We start from the raw sequence: 19,390 nt of genomic DNA, 5'->3' as shown, positions 1-19,390 counted from the left end.
GATGCAATTTTTTTTTTTTTTTAATGCATGCTAACTTTCAGTAGGATAATGTAGTTCAGAGAATATGTGATATCAAAGGAAGATGCAGGAAGTTTTCTGCCATAGTGCATTCTCAGGACTATGAAGATGAGTTAGATACCTACTTTTAGCCTTCAGTATCCATCTGTAAAAAAACAATATTGTCAATACAGGTCCTTAGAGGACCTAGTGTTTGTGCTGGCTAAAAAGCAGATTGTTAAAAACAACCAACCAACTTTCTTGAAAGTGGCAGATGAGAATCTTCCATCCTTCTCCCTCTTTGGTTCATATTTCTAGAACTTCAGTGAAGTTTTTTCACTATTTTTAACACTTTTTCTCTTATGTAAATAGCGCTTCTCTACTGTTTCAAGTTGTCCTTCTATGAACAAAATGATTGTTTGAATGTGTAGTTTTTCTTAGGCTTCTCATTCCCTGTAAGCCTTCAAATGCATAGTAGACTTGAAGAATTCAGGGTACCTGGCTTAAAAACAAGAGCATGTGAGACTCATTCCTGTACACATTAGTATCTGTGCCAAGGGGTACAACTCCCATAGCCCTCCTTGTTCCAGACAGCATGTTAGAGGTTTAGTTCAGCTAAGAACTCCTGACTATTTAGTATACATAGGACAGCTTGTCTTAGCTAAAGGCAACTGAAATAAATCTTTAAGAAATACAACCAGTTGCCTGGAAACCTTCTAGGGTGTGTGTATAGTTGTTTCATGAGGGACTAGATGACGGTTTACTGCAGTCAATGGTTTCAGCATGTGATATCATTCAAGTAGGTTTTCTTTTTTTGTCTTCATCTCTTATGTGCTGTTAGCACATAAACTGGCAAATTAATAGCCCTATTGTAATAGAGTTGCAGCCGGCACAATTCTCTGCATTAAAATCTTTTGAAATGATGATAATTGTGAATCTTTTTTAGTAAGATGGCAAGCCTGTGATGGTAGGAAATTATGACAAAGCCTTGGGCACTTCACTGTACCAGCTTCTCCTTATCTGACAGATGAAGGAGCACTCTGAAAGAAAAGGCTTATAGCTATTTTAAACTATTCATTGTATTCAAACGAGTTTTGGGCTGAAGGAAGGTTCTTTTGAAAATCATGCTCTGCTTTGGGGAGGTTTGTTGTTGTTTGTGTTTACACTTTAATGTGGGAGTAAATGGTAGAAAGCAATTCTGATTTCAAGGAATTGGGGGATTGTCTAGTTTCACAGTCTCATCTCCTGGGCTCTTGCAATTCATTGCCCATCTTGCTTTCCATCACAAGAATATGGTGACTGAAAGAATATGAGGTTCTCTTGTGTGTTTTTCCAGTGCTCTAAAACCCATGAGACAAAGGCCTTAAATGTTTACACATAGTCAAGTGGATTTTGGGGGGAACATGAGGTTTATGCTGATTTTAAAGTTAAAATGGAGAGGAAAGTGGATAGTTGTATGGGTTTCCTCCCTCCCTCCCTCCCTCCCTTTTCAAATGCTCATTATTTATGTCTTTTTTTTCTAGTGGGGAAAAAGGAACAGAGAAGACAATCCTCTATTTCTTTTTGTAATGAAAGGGTACCTTGTTATCATATACCTGGAGATGAATTGGATAGATGAGATCATGTTCTTTTTAATGTTTCAAATTACAGGTTAGAATTGTGACAACCTTGCAGGTGTTGCTAGGAAAGGACATGTATTGAGCATGCTGCTGCAGCCTTATTTTGTATTCCTTGCTGCTCTTCTGAGGACTTATACTGCTACAGAAGCTGGAGTCTAGGGAAAGGTTTGCAAAGTAGCTTCAAACTGCCTTACTGAACCATCTGGATTCTGCGTATTCTGCATGTTGGTATACTTCTCCCATCACGTACTGTCCTTCTACTTGAACTTATGTCAACCTTTTCTGTTAACAAGGGCTATTCTTTAGTGCAGTGCATGTCATCCTTTCCTACGCATACACATCCTCGCTGTGATACTCTATGTATGGGACAACTGTTGTTCTCTTATGGTTACCACATACTGCCAGAGTTGGCTTTTCTACTGTAACTTTTACACCCTTTTTTTTTTTTCTTTCTTTCTTTGAGGTATGGAAATATTATGGACCAGAACCAAAGTGTCAATCATTTCACTGACATCAAAAGATCAGTGCATTTTTAAGGTCTTGCAGTAGGCATGTACTAGCTAGAGTCCTGCAGAGCCATGTACTAGCTATTCTTATTACTGTGTTTTTATTTCAAGTGCAAACTATTTCTAAATCTGCCAGGAGCTTTAAAAGGACATTTATTTATTTATTTATTTATTTACTCTCTCTGTCTCTGAGAAAGAGCTCCAGTTCCTTAAATACAAGTTGGCTCCTCTATCAAATTTGGTTAGCAGAGCCGTATTCTGAAAGTGAAGTTTTTCTCCCTTGCTTAGTTTTTAGAAGGCTGTTAAGAAGAGACAGAGCCATTTAAAATGACTTATATTATCTTCTGCTTTGCCCAGGCGGCGTGACTTCTCAGCGCATCTCTCAATGGTTATTTTACTTGGTTGTTTTCTGGTACATTGGATTCAGTTTACCTTCTAGTTTGCCCTAATGGAGCACCTGGAGGACATAACAATTTGCTGTGTTTTGCAACCTATTTCCAGTCACTTTAAGAAAATGTTGTGATCTCATCTAAGAGTCCAAAGCCCACAGAAAGTAGTCTCATTTCCTCTTACCTTCTGAACAAGTGGCCTTGTTCAGATTTGATTTGCCTGAATGTTCAAACCATGACTAGACAACATTTAATTCTTTTTCTTTCTCCATTCCATGTTGTTTGTTTCTTTATTATTATTCCTTTCTTATTCCTATAATTTTTCTGTATTTGTATTTTTCATGTCTCCATCCCCTTCTCTTCTGACATTTCTCCCTGTGTCCGAAATGAGTAGTTATGTAAATGAGGAAAAAATGAGAAATCAATAGTTCTTTATTGAGGCTGACCATATTAAAATTAAGTGCAGCATGAAGTCTTGGGAGGGGAAAATATTTCTTCATCTTGAAAAGCAGTCAAATGCTCCAAAAGATAACAACCATAACAAAAAATGTAATGCATTTTTATTTTCTGTTGCTTTTGTACATAACATGGAATTATGTGATATCCAAAGATGCGTTTGAGGAAAACTGCAGCATACAGGTAAATGCTGCAGTCAAAGTAGCTTCAAGAATTTCACTATTATAGAACTAATTTCTGTATGCAATTTATACAAACCAATGAGCTAATAAGCTTGAGAAGATGCTGTAGTAAAATGTTCCAGTAGCTTAATAATTACTGTTATGGATTACATTCACTTAAATGTAATTCTCTGTTCCAACTGTTTCCTTCCTCCGTTGGTCTCTGTAATTTCCTTTTGCCCTTCTCTCCTGATTTTCCTTCTTCTCCTCCCTTAAAGGCACCATCTCTTTAAGATATAAGAAAGTTAGGCTGACTGTGTGCCAGCATTAAAACAAACAGACTTTTAAAGCTAAGTAGAGTATTATAAAACTATACATTACTATGACTTAAATTTGCATGGATGCTTTCCTTTAAAACAAAAAAAAAGAATAAAATCTTGTTGAAACTAAGGGTCTGTAAGTGTCCTAAACTAGTGTAAATGTCTGCTGAAAGTTAGTTTCATAGGTTAAAATATTTCAGTAAAAAGATTATAATTCTGCATTCAGGTCTGTGAGATGCTACCCAAAATGAGTACAATGTTCACATGCTCTAATTTTGCTCAAAGTCTCCACTTTTCCTCTTTCTGTCCATTTGAGGATGGACACGCCAGCTATGGTGGTAAACTTTGGTACAAAGGCCCCTCACACTAGTTACTGTATGGAGGCCTTACTTGCTTTGCTAGCAGTTTTGCCTTTGCTCTTGCTCCATCCCTGCTCTCTCTTGTGTTGTTACCTGCAGGCCTGACAGTTACATTTCTAATTGGAACTTAAAACATGAAAAGTATCAGGCTACAGATAGCCCTGAAGGCTCTGCCTACTGGCACATCATGCCTGACATGACATTTTGAAGTCTTCTATGTGGTTTTCCTACTTCTTTTATCCTAACGTAATTATCACAAGATACCTCTTTGATTTGTGCTCATCCTTTCTGCAATCACTGAAAGATCACTGACCTAAGATCAGGTAGTATTTTGAATGCTATCAAAGATACAGCAGTGGGGTAACTGAATATTGTCAGTTGTATCATATCATGTTCTAACCATTTGCTTTCATCTCATTTCAGCTCATTAAAGCTGTGAGCATTAATGTAGGATTGAGAGAGACTGGTTTCAGGAATGAAATAATTCTGTTATTGTGTGTTGTTGTTGTTGTTGTTTTTTAGAAAGTGAAATTATTTTACTTATTTAAGGCCCAGTATTGCTACCTTCATTTGGGAATAGATAACATAGTCTAACTAAATATTGGAAACAGAAACAGTTCTGTTGTGCTCTGGTTGCATTAGCCAAATTTAATGAATGGTTTGTTTCATTTTGTAGTCTAGGCATTATTGTCACCAGGAATAACAATTATATGTAACATTTTTGCACTTCACAATGACAATATGCAACTGCTTCCAGTTTATCAATTAGAGCAAAACAAAACAAGCCCCAAAACCAAACACCAAACCAGCAACCCAAATGTGTTTTGTACGGCTTGGAACAAGCAATAAAACCTGTGAGGTGCAAAGCTGTGTATAAATTGATTTGCATAGTTTGTCTGTATTTTGCATATGCTCTGGTTCCTTTGTCATCTGTTTTGTTTCTTTTTATATGTATATATAATATATCTTGTTTTTGTGCAATTCACTGCCCGATGCTTAATCATCCCTCTGCCTGCTTTGTAACACTTTCAGAGGCCGCTCTTTCAGAGTGACTGAGGCAATGTTGTTCGCTGTTGTTCTTATGTTTTTTCTTTAAAATGTTTCAGCTCATCCACCATACACCATGTGCTTTAGAGTGAAATTCTACCCACATGAACCTTTGAAGATTAAAGAAGAGCTCACCAGGTATTTTTTTATTTTCTGTGCATTTAATGTACACTGTTAACAAGTCCAAAATAAGATAGCTAGTTGTGTAGGGTAGGGTTTCCATTGTTCATTATAAATGTACTATTTACAGCTTTTATGCTTAATTTGATACCTATGGCATTCTAAATACAGTTTAAGGAGACTTTTCTATAATGTACAAAGAAGTAGTGTTGCTGCTGGGGCACTCTTGGAAAGAGATGCAGTGGTCAAAAGGTTGGGCAAGAATTATCCTGACTCTTTCATTGACAAGCATTTTGGTCTTCCTCTTATGTCTTAGATTTTCTCTTTTTGTAAAATAAAACTGTGAAGTTTAATTCAGTAATGGCCCTAACTATATAAATAGGAACATGAATAACCTCACTGAATTTGCTCTTGTGCCTGTGTCTTTAGGACCGGGATAAGCACTGGTAGACTTCCTTTAGAAAACTGATGTAGAGGTGCAATGTAATTATAGTGCAAAAGTATAGCTACCATAGAGGTTAAGGAATATTGCTGCTTACCTGATAATCTTCCAGCAAATGCACTTAAAACACACCTGTGCAACAGATCAGTCATACTTAATAGATGGGAGTTTTGTCCTCTAGTAGCCATTGTGAATGCTCTGTTGCTCTGGGAATTTTTAAGAAATGTACTGGGGAAAAAATGTTGAAAGGTAACAGCTCTTTTGACCTCTGCAGCAGCCGTGCTGTGCAGGACTGCGTGTATGCCTTTCCACGTTGTTTGTCAGCAGATCATGTTTGCTGACTAATAATTGCACATTGCAGAAGCACTGAGCACTTGAGCACTTTTGTCTACGCTTTCCCCATGCTCTGCAAATTCTTATGCTCACAAGTCACTTTGTGAATGGGAGAGGTCCCATTATCACTGGTCTCATACTGAAAGTTTCAGGAACAGCTTGCATTCTGCTAAAGGGTAAGTTTATAGCTTGTATAGAGCAGCTGGAACATGCTGTTTGTGTTATGGATGTTTATCTTGGGTAAAATATTAAAACTGTTTAGCTGAGTGAACAGGTTGTGAACCAGGAAGTCAAGGGATTTTCATATTTATTAGTAATTGTCCTTGGATGAACATTTTACTTTCTCTGAGCTTGATATAGACCTTCCCTATTCAAGTGTTGTTGTTGTTGTTTTTTTTAAAGTACTTAGTAAGCCTCCCAGAAAAAGTTTTGTCCAAATGCAAAGCACCCAGAATCAACTCACTGAAGTGTATTGTGCTGTCAGTATGTTTTAAGCTTTTGTGGAACATTTCAAATTAGTTTTAAAGTCAAGCCTCTGTTTGAAAAATGTTTTGTGTTCTTTTACTTCAAGTAGTACTATTAAGGTAATGGAAGACCATAAAAAGGAGAAATAATCCCTTTTCATTTGTTCAACCTGTGCACATGACAGCATTTTGTATGTGATCAGCTTTACCATTTTCCCCTGTGTTGCTGTTTGGGAAGCTTTGCTTGGTATCTGCACAGGTCTCCTATACTATAACGAAACATAGGAAATGCTCCTGAAATGAGCAAGTGAAATGCAAAGTCGTATAACTTGGCTCTGAGGATTTGCTTCACCATATGTAGAAGAGGGTCAGACTCAAGATGACACTCTACATTGGCTTAAATTATATTTTTTTTCTTGAATTGCAATGGTTGTTGAAATTAAAGAAGAAAAAGTTTCATTAGTATTTGACCAAAGGCAGTCCTGAAACCTTGACATCTGGTAGTTGGGGTCTTTTTTTGTTTTTTGAATTCTGCTCTATTAACTGGACAGTCACATTTGTTGCAGTATGTACTTAAGATCGAAAAGAATAATGTTAAGTCACCGTTTGACTAAAAGCCATCTGTATTTAACATCTGTATGTGCAGTCAGCTCAGTCACAGTAATAGTACTCTGCATTTCTGGTAGTAACTGTGCCTAAACATGTTACAGTGTTGCTCTTACTGGGTAGATATCTAGTGTGTGTCTGTAGTCCCCATTTAGATAAAAAAATTAAGATATAGTGAGACTGTCACATTGTCCTACTACTGTTTGGTTCAGAATATTAATTAACCCTGTCTGAAATCCCCCCATGTGGATTATTGTTGATGCAGTATTTGTAAAAGCTTCATAGGAATAAATCTTCAACAAAGTACCTTAGAGACTTCACAGATGCACAGATGCTAAGAGAAGCTGTCTTACTTTCTCTTCCATGGCAATATCTGATGGAAAAAAATCACACATTCAATTTTTGAAGCTGTGTGTTGTGGGAGGAGGTAAATTGTTTGATTTCTTGGAAAATAGTGTAAAATGGAGAGGAGTAGTACTCTGGATTTAGACATCATTTTCAGGAGGAGAATTGAGCATTTGTCACCTCAAATTACTGCTGCTTCATTTCTGTCCTACCTGCGGTAGAATGGACTGTAATTCTTGAGCTAGTCTGCTGTTTTATGGTTGGAATTGTTTGGGGGAAATTAAGATAGAAAACGACCTAGTTGAAGCCATCCTTGCCTACTGTGTTTATAGGAAAAAAAGTCATAATCTGAAAATTTGTGCGCACCACATGTTCAGAGGCTCTGTATCAGGAGTCCCTTGGGCAAATGATTGAGCCACTCACTTTCCTGTCATTGCGTTTAGTTCCACTGTTAGGAAGTGTGTGAATATTGTCGGTTGTATCATATCATGTTCTAACCATTTGCTTTCATCTTCTCTCTTTTTAATTAATACTAGTTTCTTTAGCTGTTTTTGAAATAAAATCAATGCCTGCCTCTGGATGTTGGTGATTTTGAGATATTTCCTACTTAGAAACTGTGGATTGAGGATAAAATTTCACTGTATCCCTGTAGAAGTAGGTTCCTTCTGTGTGGTCCTTGCACTGTTTTTTCTAGATTTTGCTAATGTTAAGATTCAAATTCACAATATAACTTCTTTGGCTGTGGAGATGGTTACTTTGATCTCTCTTGTTTTTGTAATAACAGACTGTGTGAACACCTACATGTCAAAACCCCCCTAAATCTTGCTGCACTTTAACGTGTAAAAGATGGATGCTCCATCTCTTTAACTTGTGTCAACATGGATTTATAAGATCTGCTCTTATTTTTAGAAATTCTGCTTCCTCAGAGGGGCATTGAGGCCATACGTGTTTGAAACCAGTGTGAGGAAGAGTAAAGGCACACTTCTCTTTTAAACACCTTTTTAAAGAATTTTATGATGAGAAAATGGCAAGGATATAACTTACTTTCCTCAGATGAGTGGACCTCTAAATTTGTTTCAGGTGCCCTGGAGACCCAGCAGATTTTAACGCAAACAGTGAATGTAGGTTGGGTGGGGGTTTTTTTGAAACAGTTTGTTAATCATTTACACAGAGAATGGTGCTCAACCTTAGTGATAGTGTTCTTCTGTACCATGGCCACCTCTGAGAGTGACTTGTGTTTTGTATGCAGTATCTTGAGGGTGTCAGGTTCTTCTGATTTTTATATCTATGGCTTTCTAGATCAGATAATCTGGCAGTCTTACAGACTGTATGGTGTTAGAACAAAGTACTTCACTTTTGGAAAGCAGCATTTATCTGGCTTCACTGAGCATCCTTCCTGAGTAATAACTACTAGTTTTTAATACTAGTTTTAATACTAGTTTATTAGTTTAGGCAATGGCCAACATAATAAGCAGGTCCTCACATCTCCTTTGTTCCCTGCCATGCATACCTGTAAAGTATAATTTTAGTTTCTTTTTTTCATTAAATCAAACATCTGCCCTGCAATCTGTTTTCTGGTTGACTCTCCACTGGATTGTGTTAGAGTTCTTGAATACATACACTTTCAGTATTGCTGCTAATTTCCTTTGTCTTTGTCTTTCACTTTGGTGCACTCCAGTTGCTTTTCCACAGAGCATGACACGCTTGGTGGTGAGAGTGGTTTGTTTTTAGCCATGGGCATGGAAATGCATGCAGAAAAACTGATGGATATTCCAGAGTTTACTGTAATGATCAAGATTATTCTACTGAAATGCAAAGATACAAAATTGCTGTGAAGGAAGCTGTAACAGCAGTAATCACCTGATCCTCTGTGCACTCAGTGTCCCAGTACCCTTTCTGCAAAGCACAGATTCTTTTGCTCTGTGCTCTCTTTGCTGTTTTTTGACCACTGGTCATAGCCCTGGGAGGGTCCACAGCTGTTGAATTTTGAGAGATTGCATGTGAGGAGAATGGGACCGTTAATGGATGAATCCAAAGACTGGTTCACACTTGGGCAGAGATTTTTACTATACTACTTTTCTTTGGTGTTCTTGTTTAGGTAATAAATAAGTCAATGTTTGTTCTTTCTTAAGGAATAATATAGTGAAGTGCTTTGTGCCTTCTGTGTGTCCACATCCCTACATCTTACTGTATACATATAATTAAAATGAGTGAATTTAATGTCATTTGAGGTCCCAAAGGGACATTCTGAAGTGCTATAGATAATACTGAATCAGCAGTAATCCATGATAACTGCAGAGAAAACTGAGCCCATGAGAGGCATGGCTGAGTAGCTGAAGATATTAACCAAAGATGGATTATTCCAACTAGCCTTCATCTTGCACTTTTTTCCTAATCCATATGTTAGAAGCAGATCTTGAATCACTGGGCTGTTGTGAAACAATGTAATAAGTATTTTGCTATCAGAAAAGCAGCTAAAAAAATGCTTAACTGAAAATCAAATAAGATGACAAAGACTTGGGATATGTAAACACGGCACAATTAAAGGACTCTGAGTGAGCTAGCTTGGGTGAGGAAGAATAATACAGCTACACGCATGTGCTGCTTGATTAGACCTATCTCAGCCAGCTCTACCTGCTGTTCCCTTGTGCTGTAAGATGCTGGTGCCTTTCCCTCCAGAAGAGAATGGGGCAGCCAGTTGAGGCCAGTAGTGCTCTTTTTGGTTGTTACCCTTGAATACCAAACTGTTTATTGGCAAGCCTAAAAGAAGATTTAAGATTGCTTCATTTGAAGTATTTTAACCAACATCTCAACTCCATTTTAAAAATTTCATTTCCCTGTGTAAAACTGAAAGCCCTGTCATCCCTTCCATAGGAACAGTTTTTTTAAGGGTTCACAAACTTCTGAGCCGTACAATGTCACCTGCTGTCCAAAACGAAGCTGCAATCTGCCCTGTAACTTTCTTTTGTTGTCTTTATTCATTGCTGATCAGTTACCTTTGTTGCACATAAAAAATGTATTGCATAGCTATAAATTTTTTTTCTCTGTAATCAGTGCTATCAAGCAGTGATGCTCATCATCCAGTTTTTCATGTCCAGTCCAAAGTAAGACCGTTCGCTGTGATGGAGGTACTGACCTGCTCTGAAGCCAGGAAGACAATCCCACATATTGCTCAAGCTAATTGGCAGTCATCAGTGTGATCACAGAAGTGAGAGTTTTGAGACTACTGGATAGTGACCTTTCCACTCCACCCCTGAGGGTACCAAATAGACTGTTTCTTTCTGAGGGATTTTTTCTTTTAATGATACTGTGGTCCAGTCCTTCTCTGACGGATTTGACCATTTAGGAGGAACTAGGGTTCAGGACACAGTTGTAGGATGAGGCTGCTTTCTTTGTGTTTGATTCCTTGAGTTATAACTTCTTTCCACAAACTGTACAGGAAGGGAGGTTTTGTTCATACAGGTGCTTGTTAACACAAGAAACAGTCATGCACTTGCTCAAATAAGTTAACAAAGCTGTTCCTGCTATTGGAGGGGGTGAGATTTCAGGTGTCCTATGAATAGCTTTAAAAAGCCACACTGCTTTTGCTTCTGATTTGGAAGATGATAGAGCTGTAGAAAAGCAAGGTTTTACAGCATTGGCTAAAGTGCAGTTTTCATACAGCATTCCTCTGAAGCAGTCTGAATAGGACTATTGTCATCAAATCACTCTATTAGAGGTGTAACAATAAAGAGTATTGATGTCAGAATGCCATAGGTGATTCCACACTTTACCAGTCTTACACCTTTAATTAGAAGGGACTGTATCTTCTGCTTTTTTGGAGTTAGATGTTTGTGAGTGGGTCAGTTATCCTTCCTTTCTAGGTAACAGAAATAGTTATTTTCTTGTGTTTGAAAAGGTCATGTTTTGAAGTCATCATGACTATGTCTGTGGAGCCTGTTCTGCTAGAGTTTGGTTTGTGACTGATTACATGTACTGAAGGGGCAACTGCTCTACTAAAATCACTGTTGCATGCTTATTACCATGTATATCTATTTTACAAATACTGTGGATGGTTCAAACCATCCTGCTATGGACAGAACTCATTTTTTCCAGAAAAAGTAAGAAAACCAAATAGATGATTTACTTAGGTTTCTTGAATTGTTATATTAAGGATTTTTGATGGGTGCATTCTTGCCTATTCATTTTTGGTATTAGTTTCTGGATCTGCTACTCATGAATTTGTCTAATGTATGGGATTTTTTTCATGTTTTTGTTTTTAACTTAATGGTGCTGTTTGTCTTTATCACCTCCTGTGGAAGTTAGTTCACTAACTGCTGTGTAAAGAAGTATTTTCTTTTATCTGTCCTAAACAATTTCCTACTAATTTCACTGAGTTCTCTGTAATTCTAGTATTGCAAGATTCAACGTATAACAGTTCTTCATTCACATTTTCCACTGAATCACAGAATCACAGTATCACAGAATAGTTGAGGTTGGAAGGGACCTCTGGAGATCATCTAGTCCAACCCCCCTGCTCAAGCAGGGTCACCTAGAGCACGTTGCACAGGGTCGCGTCCAGGCGGGTTTTGAATATCTCCAGAGAAGGAGACTCCACAACCTCTCTGGGCAAGCTGTTCCAGTGCTCTGTCACCCTCACAGTGAAAAAGTTTTTCCTCATGTTCAGATGGAAGTGTCTGTGTTTCAGTTTGTGCCCGTTGCCTCGCATCCTGTCGCTCGGCACCACTGAAAAGAGTCTGGTCCCATCCTCTCGACACCCTCCCTTCAGATACTTGTACACATTGATAAGATCTCCTCTCAGCCTTCTCTTCTCCAAGCTAAACAGGCCCAGCTCTCTCAGCCTTTCCTCATAAGAGAGATGCTCCAGTCCCCTAATCATCTTTGTAGCCCTTCGCTGGACTCGCTCCAGTAGTGCCACGTCCCTCTTGTACTGGGGAGCCCAGAACTGGACACAGTACTCCAAATGTGTCCTCACCAGGGCTGAGTAGAGGGGCAGGATCACCTCCCTCGACCTGCTGGCAACACTCTTCCTGGTGCAGCCCAGGATACCGTTGGCCTTCTTGGCCACAAGGGCACATTGCTGCCTCATGCTTAACTTGGTGTCCACCAGCACTCCCAGGTCCTTCTCCGCAGAGCTGCTTTCCAGCAGGTCAACCCCCAACCTGTACTGGTGCCTGGGGTTATTCCTCCCCAGGTGCAGGACCCTGCACTTGCCTTTGTTGAACCTCATGAGGTTCCTCTCCGCCCACCTCTCCAGCCTGTCCAGGTCCCTCTGACTGGCAGCACAGCCCTCTGGTGTATCAGCCACTCCTCCCAGTTTTGTGTCGTCAGCAAACTTGCTGAGGGTGCACTCTGTCCCTTCATCCAGGTCATTGATGAAGAAGTTGAACAAGACTGGACCCAGTACTGACCCCTGGGGGACACCGCTAGCTACAGGCCTCCAACTAGACTCTGCACCACTGATCACAACTCTCCAAGCTCTGCCATTCAGCCAGTTCTCAATCCACCTCACTGTCCACTCATCTAGCCCACACTTCCTGAGTTTGTCTATGAGGATGCTATGGGAGACAGTGTCGAAAGCCTTGCTGAAGTCAAGGTAGACAACATCCACTGCTCTCCCCTCATCTACCCAGCCAGTCATCCCGTCATAGAAGGCTATCAGATTGGTTAGGCATGATTTCCCCTTGGTGAAGCCATGCTGACTACTCCTGATCACCTTCTTGTCCTCCACATGCTTGGAGATGGCCTCCAGGATGAGCTGCTCTGTCACCTTTCCAGGGATGCAGGTGAGGCTGACCGGCCTGTAGTTCCCTGGGTCCTCCTCCTTGCCCTTTTTGAAGACTGGGGTGACACTGGCTTTCTTCCAGTCTTCAGGCACCTCTCCTGTCCTCCATGACCTTTCCAAGATGATGGAGAGTGGCTTAGCAATGACATCCGCCAGCTCCCTCAGCACTCGTGGGTGCATCCCATCAGGGCCCATGGATTTGTGGGTGTCCAGTTTGCTTAAATGATCTCTAACCCACTCCTCCTCCACCAAGGGAAAGTCTTCCTTCCTCCAGACTTTCTCTCTTGCCTCCAGGGTCTGGGGTTCCTGAGGGCTGTCCTGAGCAGTAAAGACTGAAGCAAGGAAGGCATTCAGTAACTCTGCCTTCTCTGCATCCTTCGTCACCAGGGCACCCACCCCCATTCAGCAAAGGGCCCACATTTTCCCTAGTCTTCCTCTTGCTACTGATGTATTTGAAGAAGCCCTTCTTGTTGTCCTTGACATCTCTCACCAGATTTAATTCCAAACAGGCCTTAGCCTTCCTCGTCACATCCCTGCATACTCTGACAACATTCCTATATTCCTCCCAAGTGGCCTGTCCCCCTTTCCACTTTCTGTATACTTCCTTCTTCTGGTTGAGTTTTGTCAGGAGCTCCTTGCTCATCCATGCAGGTCTCCTGCCTCTTTTGCTTGACTTCCTACTCATAGGGATGCACCGCTCTTGAGCCTGGAGGAGGTGATGTTTGAATATTAACCAGCTCTCTTGGACTCCCCTTCCTCCTAGGGCCCTGACCCATGGGATTCCTCCAAGTAGGTCCCTGAAGAGGCCAAAGTTTGCTCTCCTCAAGTCCAGGGTTGCGATCCTACCTGGTGCCCTGCTGCCTCCTCACAGGATCCTGAACTCCACCATCTCATGGTCCCTGCAGCCAAGGCTGCCCCTGACCTTCACATCTTCCACCAGTCCTTCTTTGTTTGTTAGTACAAGGTCCAGCAGCACACCTCTCCTTGTTGGCTCCTCCACCGCCTGTGTCAAGAAGTTGTCACCAATGCTCTGCAGGAACCTCCAGGACTGTTTGTGCCTAGCTGTGTTGTCTCTCCAGCAGATATCAGGGTGGTTGAAGTCCCCCATGAGAACCAGGGCCTGGAATCACGAGGCTACTTCCAGCTGTCTGTAGAAGGCCTCATCGACTTCCTCTTCCTGATCAGGTGGCCTGTAGTAAACACCCGCAACCGTGTCACCCATGCTAGCCTGCCCTTTAATCCTTACCCAGAAGCTCTCGACTCGCTCTTCATCCACCCCTAGGCACAGCTCAATACATTCCAGTTTCTCTCTCACATGAAGAGCAACTCCACCACCTCGCTTTCCTGGCCTGTCTTTCCTAAAAATCACGTAGCCATCCATGACAGCACTCCAGTCATGCGAGCTATCCCACCATGTCTCTGTAATGGCAATGAGATCATGGCCCTGCGACCGCACACACATCTCTAGTTCTTCCTGTTTGTTCCCCATGCTGCGTGCATTGGTGTACAGGCATTTCAGAGAGGTGGTGGAGCATGCAGGTTTCCCAGGAGGGGTAAAAGAGGGTCCTCCATAGCCACATCCCATGTGCGCTTCCCTGGCTGCATTCACCTGCTGGAGGCATCCTGACTTGAGCTGTCTTTTGCCAGCTACCCTGGCACTATAACTCTCCCCTTCCCCCATCTTTCCTAGTTTAAAGCCCTCCTTACCAGGTTGGCCAACCTGTTGGCAAAGACACGCGTGCCCTGCTTAGTGAGGTGGATCCCATCTCTCGCCATCAGTTGTGGATCTTCAAACAGGTCCCATGGTCGTAGAAACCCAAACCCTGTTGGCAACACCAGCAGCACAGCCAGTCGTTAATTTGGAAAGTCTATCTCCTCCTCCTCTCATCCATCCCTCTCACTGGCAGGATTGAGGAGAAGATGACCTGGGCTCCCAGACCCTTGACCACCATCCCCACAGCTCTGAAATCCTGCTTGATGGTCTCCAGTTTGCCCTTGGTGTCATTGGCGCCCACATGGAAGAGCAGCAGTGGGTAATAGTCCAAAGAATGGACGAGCCTAGGCAGTCTTTGCATGACATCTCTCACACGAGCCCCTGGCAGGCCACAAACCTCTCTAGACATGAGGTCAGGTCGGCAGATAGGTGCCTCCGTCCCCTGTAGCAGGGAGTCCCCCACAACAATCACCCGCCGCTTCTTCCGGGCGTTCCGGCAGGGCACAGGGTCTGTTGTCCCAGGTACTTCCCTTGCAGCCATGCCCATCTCCTCCTCATCCTGGAGGGCACTGAACCTGTTCTTCAGCTTCAAGTCTTCGGGAGGAGTAGGAGCCTTTCTCCTCCCATGAGCAGTGACCAGTTTCCAGCCTTCTTCTACAGTGTTATGATGTACCGTTTCACACGGCACAGAGCCCTCTGGCAACTCCACTGCTGCGGGGGGCTGGGACTCCCGAAGCTGCACAGTCTCCGAGAATACCCTGTCTATCTCATGCTCCGCTTCCCGGATGCTGCGCAGCCTACTGACCTCCTCCCGTAACTCCCTTACCTGACGACACAGCTCGCCAACAGCAGCACACCTCCTGCAGGAGAGCTGGCTGCCAGCCCAGGCCTCCCGGAGAGGCCCCAAGCACTCCCTGCAGCCTGAGACCTGCAGGGCTGCATCTGCTGTCAGAGGGTCAGTCTGGGTCGCAGCCTCTGACACAGCAACTGCCACAGCCACTGGGGATTGTGCTCTGCAGCGTGTCACAACCATACTTGAGGAAGCGTACACCACAGGGATCAGAAACAAGGGTACCTTCATGCACCCTTCTGCACAAACTGCTGCATCTGTTTGCTGCGCTCTGTTAGCTGCACTGTGGGAGCTGTGCTCTAGGCCTGGCTCTTATATAGGCCTCTCCCTAGCACTGGCTAAGAGGGTGCTTGACCGCCCTAATCAAGGGCCACTGGGATCAAAGGCCCCAACTCCCTCTGGTCAGGGGCAATCAAGAGAGCTCAAGAACTCGTTAGCAGCAGCCACTCCTAGCTAGAGCTTTTCCCAGGAGAAGTCAAGGCCTCCTGCAGTTGTCCTTGCCTAGCTTCCCCTTTCCTGTTCACAGCAATCACCTTCTAGTTCCTTGGGGGTCCTCAGAAAGCCCACAACTTCCAACAAGATCCTCAAGTTCTAGTCAGAGCCCAGACACTGCTGCGCAAACTGCTGCGTCTGTTCACTGCCTCTATTAGCTGCACTCATGATTTCCTAAACCTCAGTCTTATTTCCCATAAGGTACCTTCTCTCCATACTGAAGTCTGTCCTTGTAAAGAAGGCTCCATCCTCTCACTCATTTTAGTTGCTCTTCTCTTCGTCAAGCTCAGCTATGTCCTCCTTAGGATGCAAAGACTAGAACCAGGCACATCACTCAAGACATCAAGGTTGCACTAAGGCTTTGAATAGTCGCAAAATGCCCCTGTCTTTTTCTCAGTATCCTTCCTGATGATGCCCAACATTTTATTGTCTTTTTTGGCTGCTGCTGCACATTGAGTTGATGATTTTAGCAAACTGTTTGTGATGACTCCAAGATCAGTCAATTGTGTGTTATTATCACATATCTAATAAAATGATGGCTTTTCTTCAATGTATAAAATCAAAATACTTCACAAATATTAATAAGTAGACAAGTAATGTATTTTGGGGGAAATAGTATTATCTTCACTATCTAGATGGCACTGTAAGCACAGAAAAGAAGGTTTTGGTTATGATATTAGATATTAGTATGTAGTAGTTAGTGTTTCGATTAGATTCCTAGACTTGGGCAGGAACTAGTGTTCCTGCAGTGTAATGCCTGCTACCTACCGAAGAAGCCAGATTGCAAAATTAGTAGTAGGATAATATACATAAGGAACTCAAATCCTGCTGGGTGGTGGGGGCCACAGATGACACGATCCAGGAATATTGTAAACGCAGGCACTTGAACTCTGCTGCTCTGCATGTGAGTATGCAGAGTAGCTGGGAAAGAGCAGTACTGTCAAAGCCAGTTCCCATGCTGAGATAAAATTTCTTGACACATTCCTGGATTTCTCAGCGCAGCCCTGTTTGTCAGCTGGAAAGCCTTCAGGACAACACTGGGAGGAATGCTTATTACTGGAATAAAATGAGCAGCTGCTGCACGGACAAATCACAAATTTTAGGTATAAAAGAGCTTTCTTGCCTTGATGAGCATCTTAATAATTGATAGTTAAACAGTTGAAAACATGGTCTCTGGGGTTTACAAAGTCTGCCTGAAAACAAGTATAGATATTGCAGACCCTCCATCGGCAGCTGTGTGAAGGGGTTGGCTGACCTGGAGTTGTTCAAGTCATCTGTATTACAAATAGGTAATAGATGAAAGAGAGGTTATTCCAATGACAGACGTCTGTGATGTAAGGAGTAGCACCTACACTATAGGACATTTACTAGCTTGCTGGTAAGCCCAAGTACTTATACAGGGCTGTAAGTCAGGCTAAAATATCATGCCATGGCTTAGAACCCTTTGATTTAAGGATATTGTAAGACATCAGTATGACTCTAACTAGTTTTCTCTACCCAGATTTTGGTGGTCAAATGTATGCAACAATTCAGCAGAATAGAACCTTAGAGTCTAACAATAAACCTGGGCATTTTTACTAAAAAACTTAAATAGGAAGGTATGTGAGCAGTTTGACCAAAAAACTCCTACAACAAAAAAACCCCTGCTCATTTAAGGGAAGAAAACAAACAGAGCTTTTTCCTGGGAATACCAAGTACTAGAGTTTATATATTTTAAAGCAGAGACAGATGAGTAGCAGCTATGGCCCACTGTGATGACAGAAGCTAGCCTATGTAACAGCTCTGTCATCCCAGGACTATCATTGGAAAGAAATGAGCTCTGAGGTATGATTGTTCTTCTTCCTAAAACTGTGCCTTATGTGCTGTGATGGTTACATATCCTCTGCTTACTCTTAAGTAATTCTTGTTAACATATCTCTCAGCAAAAATTGAATATGTTGTGTTTTTGCAATCTTTAAGGAAAGGAAATATTCCCTGTTATATTAGGGAGACGAGAAAAAAATGCGATATACGGAACTAAATGAATGTTATGGAAAATTATAATGGAAATTTTTTGTAATTTTTTAATTCTGAAAAAGTCATTAATTCTGAGCAACTTACAGAAATACTGATTTATTTTGGGGAGAGTGAGTAATTATTTTTATTAGCTCTACATAATTTACAAAAATGCGTATGTTGACAGTTTAGATGTAAAGTATATAGACTGTTTTTATCGTAATAAGGATATCAAAAACCTTCCAAAAATGTTAAATTTTAGTGCTTTCATACTGCAAACAAACTTAAGCAAGAAAATGGTATAATGTATTCATATCTGGTTCTTTAGCAGTACAAACAGAAAGCTGGTCTAACTTTTTGTCTTTTTTTTAATCACTGATACCAAGAAGTCTTCTCATCCTTAAAAAGGAAAAGAAGTATTGGAGATATTTTGCATTACTGGTTAATGATAGCTCTGCTGTGTTTTTTGGTTCTTGTTTTTTTTTAAACAAAAAGTAGAAACATTAACCAGTAATGCAAAATATCTCCAATACTTCTAATACAGGAAATAATTCCTTGCAGAATAGATTTTTCTTTGTGTAAATATCAAAATATTCATAGCATAGTTAATGATCATAGCATTTGCTTCCATTCATACAATTTGAGAGTCAGAACTGGCACAGTTGGTGAGAAATACTTTGATTTATATTAGCTTTCTTCAATGTCATGTTTCTCACAGTACTGTTTCACCTTTGAAATGACAAAGGACCCCTAAGAGTGTATACACTTGTCAAAGAACTTTACAATTTTGGATGTTATTGCAATGTAGCAAATTGCTGTTTTTGTGGAAATTGTAAATTAAGGGATTAGCTCTTCTAGTATAAAGTTGAGTTTAAAAGACAATATGACAAGGTATTGGGGCTCTTCTAGTACCTCCTTGCCTTCTACTGTATTTCCATGGTTGCACTCTTTCTGCGCCCATCCGAACTTCTAAGGTGTGTGGCTTCAGAATTTTAGTTCTAATAGCCTGATATCTGTAAAAGCAGGTCGGGAGCAGTGGGTTAATACGCTTTTCCAGAATCCTATTTACCTTTATATATCTCATTATATTCATTTCCAAACTCAGAAACCATCAATTTACAGGGTCTCTGAGGATCTGTTGACCTTCTGATTTGGCTAACAAGCCATGCCGTGAAATCTGAGGATGCCCTTTCATAGGCAGCTTTTTTCAGCACTTCTTAAGAAGTGAATTCAGTTTGGCCTCGGGCTAATGGTCACTCCCTGGGGAATCACAGCTTGAGTTTCGTACTGGCAAGACTTATTAAAAGTTTCAGAATTGGGGACTGCTTGTTTGCTCAAGTTCTGTGGGGTATTTGTGTGAATATACCAAGTGTTTTCTAGTAGAATGTCA

General features: G+C 41.3%; 1 protein-coding gene across 1 annotated transcript in view; it reads left to right on the top strand.

Annotated features, from left to right (window-relative positions):
• The window catches only part of FRMD3 (FERM domain containing 3), a 154,245-nt gene that overhangs the window by 82,485 nt on the left and 52,370 nt on the right, over positions 1-19,390 (top strand). The window contains exon 4 of the mRNA XM_067316178.1: positions 4,914-4,992. Coding sequence (XP_067172279.1) covers positions 4,914-4,992 — 79 coding nt within the window. The remainder of the gene's footprint in view (positions 1-4,913; positions 4,993-19,390) is intronic.

The sequence above is a fragment of the Apteryx mantelli genome, chromosome Z (genome assembly GCF_036417845.1).
Source record: "Apteryx mantelli isolate bAptMan1 chromosome Z, bAptMan1.hap1, whole genome shotgun sequence".
NCBI classification, from domain to species: Eukaryota; Metazoa; Chordata; class Aves; order Apterygiformes; family Apterygidae; genus Apteryx; species Apteryx mantelli.
This window is presented reverse-complemented; position numbering and strand designations above follow the sequence as displayed.